Genomic DNA, 12,246 nt, shown 5'->3' on the forward strand with positions numbered 1-12,246 from the left:
CATGTCACAACTTCTCATTCACATCTAAGTCCATACGACCGAAACGGTTAGAGTTGGAGTAAATTTAAAAGAACAATGTGTCTCTTTGTGGTGGTTAATTATGTTTTTCTTTTTATAAAAGAAATGCTTCATTTAGTGAAACACCCAGGGTGTCCTGCTCATTTGATTTAGTGTTTTTAAAGAAATGGTTTTGTTTTCAAAGTTTTGCCTTAAAACTAGAGGCTGCGTAGCATCATGTGTGTTACTGATTTAATTAGATACATTCAGAGAGAAGAGTAAAGAACCTGCAGATATCATTATGTTTTAGGAAACCTCCAACTTTCCAAAACATAATTCGACCTCCGGAGTAATTCTTCCTCTTGGAATAGTGAACCGTAACAGAAAAACAAACGATTGTTGGTGTAGGCTCTCACGATGGAGGCCATTTTAACCCTTAATTCCAGTAACTTCTAATCCAAACTTGTAGGATTAACAGCTTTTTATTTCTTCTGAAGTTCCCTCCTGAGCTCATCTCAGTCTGCCTGGTTAGACAGAATAGCAGCGTTACGTAACGACATGACTGCAGCCATCGATAGTCACGCTGTCCTCCTTTCTGGACCTTTTTTTAAGTGAAACACAGCGGCTCATTATTCATTCTCAGCAGTCTCCTCGGCAGACAGCCTCCCCCTGCTTCTCTCTGTAAAAACACACAGTGTGAACACCTTTCCATCAGCGAATGTGATTACTGATGTGGGACAACCGCAGCTCAGCCAGAGCCATGGCTGACCTCCAGCTCCCCAGATAAGGAGGAAGCAGCTGGTCACTCCTGCAGGAGATGTATGTTAATGTATCATCAGGAAACTGAGCTGAGCAAACAGTTTGCATCGATTCAAATCCCCTTCAGGTGTTTGTGGCATAAACAAAAATCTCTTACATCCAGGGAAGGGATGCAGGATCTATAAAAACTTATCTATATCACCAGACGACCAACGCTAACTATTAGATCCAGACTCTATTAATGAACTTATATCAACATTTTTCCAAGGTTTTCTTGTCGATTTGGCTGGCGATGTCATGCACGTGTCTGAAATCTGGATATGTAGCTCAGGAAAACATTAAGAGACCATTTAAAATGATCAGTTTCTCTGATTTTACTCTTTAAAGTTTTATGTCTGAGTAACATGAACTTTGTTCTTTTATTCTACGAACTATTGACAACATGTCTCTAAAATTCCAAGCAAAAATATAGTTGCAGAAAATGAAAAATGGTCAAAGCAACGAAAAAGATGCAGGTCAGACATCAAATAATGCAAAGAAAACAAAACAGCTATACTAATATTTTCACTCGGGAAGAGTTCAGAAATATTTGGTGGAATAACCAGGAGGTTTTCAGTGCAGTGAGCTCTTAATTTTTTCCAAAGCTGTATGTTAAAAAAAAGAAAGGAACGCGTGAAAGTAAAGAAGCTCAAAGCCGACGAGAACGCAGCTGAGAGTTTCAGAGTGTTGAAGTTATGTGCAGAGCTTCACATAATTCAGAAGAGTTTCCAACTCCGATGTGAGTTCATTGGCGATTTGTCAAGAGAAAAGGAGGACAAGCATTGTTGCTCTGATAAGCACGGGCATCAATATTCACATTTCTCCAAATAACTGTCACCAGAAAACATTAGCAACCTTTATTTGCTCCTGACACCCCCTTGAGTCATCATTTTCTCTCTTATGACAGGAGTTTGACATTTTCCATGAGGATTTTCCATTTTATAGGATATGTTTTGAAATTATCTGCTTTAAATACATGATTTGTGTTTCACTACTTTAACATTCTCAGCTTCTCTTGCTCTGAAATATTACAGCTTCAAGTTAATAAAATGCTGTGAAATCAAACAAAAAGTTGATATCTGGAAATTTCTTACATGCATCCTCCAACCTTGAATATCAAGATGCTTATACAAGACAAACAATAACTCTGCTGCTTTAATTCATTCTCAAAAAGAATGAGAATATAGGAGAGTAGGAGTAAAACTTTGCAGAATAATCCTACTGCACCAAAAACCTTTTCTTCAACACCAGAAAGAAAACACAATACCAGGACATGTCACTTCGTGTCACCCAGTGCAAGCTCAAGTTCATAAAATATTAACAGTGACATATTTTATGATCTAAGATTTAACAAGTGTCAGACTGCACAGTTTCTTGCAGCAGCAGAACAAAAAATCCAGAGTCCAACAATGAATAGCAAGGCAAGCAAGTACAGGCATTAATGTCTGATTATTAGATTCAAACCCAGAAATTTAGGGGAAGGAAAACAAGGCAGCAGAGGAATCGCTGATTATTAGACAATAATATGACATCATTGGTCATCAAAGTGCTAAATCAGCCTTTGGTGAGCCTGTCACACAGAGACAAAGCTGGAGTAGAACGACTTCAACATACTTTTACTCAACGATAAACTAAACATGTGAAGCCTTTGCTCGTTTTGAGCTTTAGGCTAATATGATACGGATAATTCATGTAATGAAAGACTATTTTTGCTCCATATCTTGAACTTTATATTTTTCATTTTTGCAACTCAGAGAAAATAGTTCTTTTTGAGAATAAAGAACCACTTTTATTTGAAGTTCTGTGTGCTCTCTTAATCCCGGCTTCACATGCAATATTTTAAGAAAACAAAAATAATCTGATTTTTTTTTTTATGGTCAATGTTGAGCCAAACCCTAAAGAGGCGTTTTGAAAGTTTTCTTCATTAAACGGAGTTTGCAAATCCTTTGTTACACATTTGGGATGAAAGAAAATATACAGAATTTTAGTCTATTCTCAGCACAAAAACAGGATTTGGGTCACTCTTTCTCTGAAAACACCTCCTTTATAAATGAAAGAAAAGCAGATTTGGGTGCATTAAACTCAGAGTAACGGTCAAATCTAGCTATAAAAATAGTTAGTAAAAGGTGAACTTTTTTATTATGTCTAACTGTTCTTGTCTCTTATAATTTTCTTCTAATAAAGTAACTGTCAGCTGTTCTAAAATTGCATTCGGAGGCCATAGAAAATCACACCTGGTGTAAATCAACCTTCTGGTTCTCACCTCATTGGTTGTTCACTCTGTTTAGTTTGTTTTCTGCCTTTGATTCCCTCCATCTCTGCCCTGCAGATAGATGATAAAAGGCCATCTCCATGATAAGTGAACATACGGCAGATGACTAAAAGACACTTAACAATGGATGGATATATAATGGATGGATGGAAATGAATTAATTCATAGACGACGGGCATGCATGCACCCGATGGATGATGGATAAATATCGTACGATGATAGATGGATCCATTAAACTAATAGGAGACATGAATCCACCTCTGACCTGCAGCAAATCCTCGACACTGAGCAGCACACATCCGAAACTCTGCAGTCACTTAGCAGAAAACGAGTTGGGAAGTGGACAGAGACGGGGAGACGTAGCTGAGGGGCTTTCATCTGGTTCCTTTCAGCTTGGATTAACAACAAGCTTAATGTGTTATTTTACCCAGGATTAAGAGCAGTAATACACCCCACATGCACCCTCCAACAGCGACTCAGACTGAGCTTGTTAAATATGTCTGTGTGTCCACCTACATAGTACATGTGCAACAGTCCTGAGTTACATGCAGAGATGATGAGGATTATCTCTTTGGTTGCATAATGGGACATGTTACTACAATGTGAAAAGCCATATGATGTGTGTAGACTGGTGAGTTCAACTCAGAGATTAACAAAAATAATTCAGTATAATAAAATAATAAGTCTGTTAGCAGGCTACAATTTGTAACGTCTCCTTCTGTCACCCACATCTTTCCATTAAAGCTTCGGCGTTTAGTCTGACTCAAACAAATTGACCAAAAAGAAGACCTTTTCTGGTGATGTGCTGGGTTTGAACTTTTTTAAAGTGGCAGAAATGCAGGACTGATCTGTAAAAACCATTTCTTGGCGCAGTGTGAAGGCTTGGGTCCTCTGATGGACTCTAATGGAGTTATTCATCGGCCCATTTCCTCTCTGACCACAATTTTTCTGCTTTGAAGTATCTGTATCACTGATGAGTAGGTCGCTTCGCCATCAAGGTTCACAAACTTCAGAACGGTGGCCACTCTTTGCTTGTCCGACATGTGGGAGTATCTCGGAGTCCAAAGTTTTTCTTCTGAGCAGACCCAACAAGTCCCTTTTGATTTCTCTGCAGACTGACGAGAAGCGCCAACTTCTTAGTTGAAAACTCTGAGCAAGTCCTCTGAAGTTCCCCGCTGATGAACTATGTTTAGATCCAACTCAGCCCTTTAAAATCTAAAGAAGCGCAGATTAAACCGGAGTGTGTGACGCATCTTCAGATCACACTCAGAACAAAACCAGTGGGACGTTCTGAAAGTGTCTGAAACTGGAGTTAAAAGGAGGAACGGATCAAGGTTAGTGACACTGTCAGCTGGAAAAGAGTCTCTGAGTCTGTTTTCCTGGTGATAACAACAACACCACCGAGGGGAGGGGGGAAAGACCAGGAGGAGGAGGGAGACGTGGGAACATCAAAGCGGCCACCATATCACAGGTTCTGGGAAAACAGGACCCGCGGGCCGCCTTACATCAGGTTCTGGTTTGTTGATACCTGCAGGTCACCACAGGTTCTGACCCAATTTAAAAGCCACTTCATGCTGGTCGTCTCTGAGGCACCAGAAGGCTTAATAGGTGTGGAGTCAAATTAAGATTTCTTTATTTTTCCTTTCATCGAGCTGTTTAAATATATTTTTATGTATTTGTGTGCTTTTACTTTTATATAAAGACATTTCCTTTAATATTTGGCACAAGGAAAATAATTAAATTTCTTCAATTAGTAACAAGTAATTAAATTAAGTTTATCCAATGTAATTTATTAAGATGGTTCAACTTAAAATGGAATCGTTTAGTTTACTTCAAATAAAGAAGTAAAGTAATAAAAGATATTTTTCAAGGTTTTTTTTTTGTTTTGCCTCAGGTAGCCTTTATTTGAGAGTAGTTCAACAGGAAAGTGGGTAACGAAAGAAGGGGAAGACGAGGCAAAGGTCATCAGGCCGGGGATCAAACCTGCATTGGTTGCTTTGGGTTGTGCTTTACCGCTGCACCACCACAGCACTTAAAGTTTGTAACTTTTAAGTTAATTCAACATTTAAAAATGTAAGTTGTGATCACTAAACCAAAAGAATTAAGTGAGATTAATGTAAATTACTCCATAACATGAATAATAATAGTTTCCTACCACAAGCTTCTCAGACAGTTTGCCAGAACTCGGGCCCATTTCTCCAGAACTCGTGAAACCGGGTCAGATTTGAAGGTTGCTTTTCTCACACCCACTTTCAGCTCTCCCCACAATTTTTCTGTGGGGCTGAGATTTTGCTCCAAAATATTTATTTTGTTGTCTGTAAGCTACTTTGTAACAAATTCTGTGGTGTGTTTGGGATTGCTGTCCATCTGGATGATCCATTAGTTTCCAATTAGTTCAAACCCAGAAATATTCAATATTTCTGCGTTAAGTTCTTTCTTCATTTGCTTTGTAAAGTGCACCGGTCCCTTCTAAAGCACACACTTGAAAACTGGCATGGTCTTTTTTTCTAAAGATGGTCATCAGCGCCAAACTCTTAAAGACAATTTGCATGTATTTGTACTTCCATTTGAGTTTTTACTGCTTCTAAAAACAGGCAAAGCACTTAAAAAAAAAAACACCCATTGTTTTTTGGTGTCTGAAAAATGAGCTGTTTTAAAACCTTCTCAATTGTAGCATCACAGATCAGCAGGCCCTACCTTTCACCTAGTAACCCCGGTGAAGCCCAGCCCGTTACCTAGCAACACCAGAGGAATTCCGCCCGTCTCCTAGCAACCCAAGCTGGGTTCAAAGACGTTTGGTCAACTGGTTCTGCACAGATGTTCTACTTCAAGTTAATAAAACTGTGTTTTATGTCTTGCCTTGAAATATATCAACAGGTGTTTGTACAGTTTATTCAAATGTTCTAGGTAACATTTGAAACTCAAAATATGAAACTTACACAGCCATGGCATCATCACTCATTCTTTATCAAAGTATTTAAATGCATAAAAACTTTGGTGCATGTAAAATTCTGCCATTAGTAGAAAGTTACACAACTTTGAAGAAAGGTCGGTCTCGTTATTTTGACTTTTAGCAATCCGACCCAAAACAGGAAAAGTTTGGTCTGATAGGAAAAAGGCTGAAATAAAAATGCTATGTATATTTTTGCACATTTTATGCAAATATCTGGTTTAAATTGTACTTATTTAGGATAGAAATAGTCCACAGTTATTTTCTACAGGATAATTTACTTGTCGTACTGGGAGTTTTACTCAGAACTGGACAGAAATAAGAGCTTAAAATCCTGTTGCGACCCGGAAATAAGACATTTACTTTGTTTCTGTGTGAGTGACGGGAATGTCGCCGTTTGATTGCAGACCAGCTTGGATGTGATTCGGATCATCAGAGCCGAACATAAAAACTGACATCAGCTGCAGCCGCACAGGCAGATGGAGGATTAGCATCAGGGAAAAGGTCGGAGCAGCAGACGGTAATCTGAGAGGCTGAGAACGGGTCATTTCGGGTCAGAACCATCAGGAACCGCGGAGATTTCCTGCCGAGAGCAGTCGATAGCATCTAAGTAGAGGGTCAAACCGGGTCAGAACCATAGGGTCGACGTCTCCCAATATAGTTTGGTGAATAAATGTATCTCTGCTCAAAACACTGACTCGTTCAGAGTCTTGACACGTCTGTTTTCTCTTCCTACCAGCCAGAACTCCTGACTGGATCAGCACCCAAATTCTCTCCTACGGTCAAACATGTCCTGATAACTGTAGCTGCAGGAGTTATATATTCAGCTTGGTCTTCGGCGTAGCTGGGATTTAGTCGGATAGGTTCAGCCTCAGTTCTTGCTGTGCTGAATCAGTTGCGCTCTGCGCTGCTCCCATGAACACCGAGACTTTCATTTGGACTGTCTGGAACCTCAAAGCAGGGACGAGGCAGCGGATGACAAATGAGGGTTTATCTTCAAGCAGAATGACGACCCCAAGTGCACAGCCGGAGCTGCAATGAGATGATTAAAAGTCCATCTAATCTTATAGCTTCATCTCTTTTCCATTGAAGAAAATACTGAAATCTCTTTGGCAGTCTCCAGACTATCCCCAAATCACTTTAAGATGTAAATGAGGTAACAGGTGGCTCTACAAAGCATTTTTCCTGGAGGGATAAATGCCATTGCAAAACAAAACTATTCAGATTTTTTAAAGCTATTTATTCGCAGTTCAGTATTCAGAGATTCACCATTGTTTCCGTGGAGCAGAACTCCAAATTATTCACTATTTTTATAGATCTCAAATCAGAGGTTGTGAATCTAGTTATAATAATGACATATTCAATGCTATTTATTTGTATTACTTTTAACTATTATTCAACTCAAACAACCTGAACAGAGAGTCTACATTGTGCCATCACACATCAAGCAGATGAATACATGAATTTTGACAAAAACCACAGACTGTTGCCCCAAGACGTGGCATTTCCTGCACTCCTTCTGACCGTCACGCTAAGACCGCTAGAGGGTTAACATTATGTTTTATGTTGTGTTACTATAATACATAAGGTCCTGAAAAAAAATTGCACTTTGTGGTTTTGATTTGACAACAGTTTGCTCTAAACGTTTTCTTCAGATAACAGCAACTTGTGTTTTTTGTTTTGTGCAGATTTTTTTTAACCCATCTGTTCTGTTTCTCCGCCTGTTTGGTCGGTTGATAGTCTCTCTTTAAAGTCTCACCTTCAGTTTGAGACAACAATGTCCACTTAATCTGATATTTCACACCGACAATGAATCTACCAAACCTCTTACATGATCTTCTATGACCTTCTTAACGCTAGGCGTCCCAGTACACCATCCAACACATCTCCCTTACCTCCAAACGCCGGCCTCATGGTGAAATCATGATCATCTACTTTGAGAAGATGCTCCGTCTTGGTTTTTCTGGACTTGGTCACATCTGGAGGTTTCTTTGGCAGAGAGCTGGAGGAAGAAAACATCAGCGTCAAAGAGATGAAGAAACAACTATGGAGAATAACAGATGGGGGAAAAAAGACCACTGCTACTGCAGCCGCGCTCATCACAACCAAAACCAGAAACTGTTTCCTCTCAGGATGAATCTCCCGCTCAGGAAATACAGGAAGTCTGATCTCCAGCAGGGTGAAGTACTCCACAGTAAAATTACAGCAGCTTTACACTGCATTTCATCATAAATAAGGTTACTTTTGCACATTTCACATTCAGTCAGCAGATAATTTATCAGCATGAAACCAGAACCTCTGCCGAAGCTGCTGGTTTTCCTAAAAAACAGAAAACAACCAAATATTCCTCAAACAGTTGAAGCAACCAGATTAAAACATCAAAGCTTCAAAGAATTTCAGTAAAAACATCGACTGATGAGTTCTTCAAAAATAATTGACGAAAGAAGATTAAATTAGTTCAATCACCATTTATCTTTTACACATACGCCGTGATATCCAAGTTGTTAAGAAAAAACTACCTGAAATGTTTTTCTTATTTTATTACAAATAATTTTTTTAACCTTCACAGGTAATCAATAAAGACTTGATTCAAACATGATTAGATGCATTTGAACAGAGTTTGTTTGGAGCCTGGAATCCGTTCAGAATATGGGAATTGATGCCACATTCAGGTTCTGATTTAAAGTAGAAGAGATTTATAAAATCAGAATGTTCTCAGGTCAAAATATGAGATTTGGTCAGATTTAGACATTTTTCAGAATAAAACCTCATGTAAATATAAAACTTAGGCATTTTATTAAGACCTTAAAGGAGACTTATTTTACAAACTTCACATTTTACACATTTTTTAACCTCCATTTAGATCTCTACAGCTTCTCAAAACAACCCAAGCGCTTCTTCCCGTTTCTTTCTCTGGATGTTCATCACCGGAGAACAAAAGGGGACATATGATGCAAATACTACATTTTGCACATGCTTGTACTTCCATTTGGACTTTTACTGCTTCTAAAAACAGGCAAAACACTTTAAAAAACACCCAGCTGTTTTCTGGCAACAAGTTTTTGGTATCTGAAAAAAAGAGCCAATTCGAAAACGTCAAAATTATTATGCTACACCAGGGGTCCTGCGAGGGCCACATGACTGTTCCCTTTCCTGGTCGGGGGCCGGTCTTAGTTTTTCGAGAAAGAAACCTTAGAAAACTTTTGTTGACGAGGGGGGGTGTTGGATTATTGCCGACGACATATTCGCGTTTGTAGATAGATTTTTACCCAGAATTCAAATGGAATAAAACCGTGAGTGAAACGGTGACTGGTACTGACTAGTATATATTCCATTGAGGGAAACTAAGTTTCATATCTGCTCAAGAGCCCCCCTGGTGGTTGAAGAAAAATCCACATATATATGAAAAAAAACACTGAATGCTCTCTGGTATTGTTCAGGGGGCCGGACCAAATGAGGAGGCAGGCCGGATCCGGCCCGCAGGCCGTAGCTTGGGGACCCCTGTGCTACACCATTTCCTAGGTAACTGCACCGTTACCTAGCAACCCCAGCCGAGCCCAGTCCATCACCTAGGAACCTGAGATGAGCTCCAGCACATTTGGTCAGCTGGTTTTACAGCTGAATGTGTTTTGTTGTTGACTTACGTTCCAGAAACCATTTGCTACGTTCTTGTTGGATGTGCAGGAGGCTCTGCTTCTGCTTTTTAAAGATGTATGATTGTAAAATTGTGCATCTGTTTGCAGCTTTTTTGAAGTGCAAGTGTAGACGTTGAGTTAGTGGGGGCATGGCCAAAATAGGCAGAACTGACTAGAATAAAATCTTATTTTGCTATTTTGTGCAAAAAATTGATTGAACATGTTTTGTCGAGACTATAAACTTATTCTAACATGTTCAGGGAAGCATAATAGGTCACCTGAAATACTAAATTTGCTGACTCCATCTCTTGGAAGAGAAGAAAGAGGAAAGGGAGGGGCGCTCACACATTCATTAGCGTGTCCCTAACCCCTAATATTTGTAAAAACAAACCTCACACCATCTAGAACTTACTGTTGCTATGAGGCATCCAGAGCCTCACCTTGCTGTCTGCTAACTGTTGAAAATGCTTCACTACTGTCGAGATAATCCAATTCTGCACTTATTTTATATTCTTATTAATTTTTCACACTGGTATGTCAAAGATCTGGAAGAAATGTGTCTGTATAGCTTTCATTATACTATGAAATAAAACCGTAATGAGAATCTGCAGATTAAACCTGAGAACCCTGCTGCTGGGAGGCATGAAATGAATAAGAAGCAGAGTATTTATTTAGAGAAATGTTTGCTTCCATCAGGTTCCATTTGTTTACGCTCAGCTGCCGATAATCCATCTTATCCATGCAATTATTGCTGGAGCAAAATATTCTGCTGATTTTTAGAGCTCAATAACTTAGAAATAACCGAATCTGAACATGAACTGCAGCTCAAACTAATGAATGCATCACCTCCAGCCTGAGGATTTGGATCTGATTCATATTTCTGGCTCATGATGAACAGAAACAATAACTCTGGATAGATTGCAGACTTCTTTATGTAAGTAAATGGACTTATTTTTATAGATAACTCTTTATCAGATGGCTTTATAAACTGACGTTTACAGCACTGTAAAATAACAGAGACAGAATTGGATTGTAGCAAATAAAATTTAATTTGCTCATGTTGGGTTGCATGAAATTTATTTGACTGCATATTTATGGATGTGAATTGGACCCATTTATCTTTTAAAGTTAATTTGAAGGCATTTGTTGTGAGGATTAATTGACTTAATTGAAGTGAATAATTTGAGTTTAGTGCAGTCCCACACAAAGCATGTAAAATAATATTCCTGTTCTCAGCAGAAACCAAGGATCACCAGCTTCCCATCAACTGCACAAGTTTAACTCTTTTTGGGGGGGAAATGTCCATATGAGTCATGCTTAAAACGGAAACAGTTATTTTTTCTGGATGCTGATGTAACATGATTAAAAACCTTGCAAAACAAAGTTCCACTTTTGGCTCATCAAAAATCCTTGGAAACGTTTTCTCCATTTGTGGATAAAGAGTCTCATTTCGGGTCACTCAAATGTCCCTGTAACTCTTTCCAGATGGAGACCAGTGAATTTCTTTCTTGTCTGTTCTTGAATTTCTTTCAACTGGGGCAGGATGTGTTGCTCGTTGATGTCTCTTATGCTGTCAGATGGGTTCAAAGAGTAACCATGACTGTAGGTCAGTAGGGAAACTAAACTCAGCAGTCAGTTAATTCACTATATAGGAATGAGAGAAACAGATTTTTTTTCCCCATCATCTCAAAACTGCCTGTTATTTTCATTAATTTATCTTCGCTTGACATTAAAATTGTCTGAAGATCTGAAACCTTAAATGTGACAAAAATGGAGAGAGGGAGTGAGAGAATAATTTGTGACTAATTTAAATTAAAGAAACTGATCAATCAGATCTATTCAGTCTGAAATCTGTTTGAAAAATGGATTTAAATCACAATATAATATATTAACATTAACATTATATATCCAAATATCACAGGTTGTGAAAAAAACAGCTGAATTCAGCTTCTCTCACCAGAAGATGAGCATCTGATTAGGAAATTCTTCAGTTCATTAACTGCAGCATTCATTCATTCATTCATTCATTCATTTCCTTCATTTTCAAGACAGACGTGTTAAAACCGTCATGCAAATTGGCATCAAAAAGATTATGCAAATATTCTATAAAATTAGGTAATTTAAATCATTAATAGCAAAACAGTAGTGTAAAACTATATATATATTATTTATTTAATGTCTTGATCATTAATGAAAATCATTAGAGTGTCTCACCTGTGTCAAGTTCTGATCTTATTTTTTATTTATTTAACCTTTATTTCACCAGGAAAACCCCATTGAGATTAAAAATCTCTTGTGCAGGAGAATCCTGGCTGAGGATGTTAACATTTTAGCAGCTGATGACCAATTATAGAGCCTGGTTGTTGTTTTAATCCGGGAGAATTTGTTAATCTTTCTCCCTATATCAGATTACTAAAGAATCGTTCAGGGGTTCTGGATCATTAGCTCGGAATAAGTCACATTAACAGAGACATCCCGCCAAAATAAATAACTATGGAAACTGGAGTCTTATGCAAGAATTCCTGGTGGTTCGACCCAAAGCCATCCAGATGCTGTGTGACACTAATTTGAGTTAAGGAGCTAATTTCATCTGA

The 12,246-nt window shown here is 38.5% G+C and overlaps 1 protein-coding gene across 1 annotated transcript in view; it reads right to left on the reverse strand.

Annotated features, from left to right (window-relative positions):
• The window catches only part of LOC106951686 (gamma-aminobutyric acid receptor subunit rho-2-like), a 39,871-nt gene that overhangs the window by 26,933 nt on the left and 692 nt on the right, over positions 1 to 12,246 (reverse strand). The window contains exon 2 of the mRNA XM_015039351.1: positions 7,913 to 8,019. Coding sequence (XP_014894837.1) covers positions 7,913 to 8,019 — 107 coding nt within the window. The remainder of the gene's footprint in view (positions 1 to 7,912; positions 8,020 to 12,246) is intronic.

Source organism: Poecilia latipinna, unplaced genomic scaffold (assembly GCF_001443285.1).
Source record: "Poecilia latipinna isolate Pla-1442-1.1 unplaced genomic scaffold, P_latipinna-1.0 Scaffold468, whole genome shotgun sequence".
NCBI classification, from domain to species: Eukaryota; Metazoa; Chordata; class Actinopteri; order Cyprinodontiformes; family Poeciliidae; genus Poecilia; species Poecilia latipinna.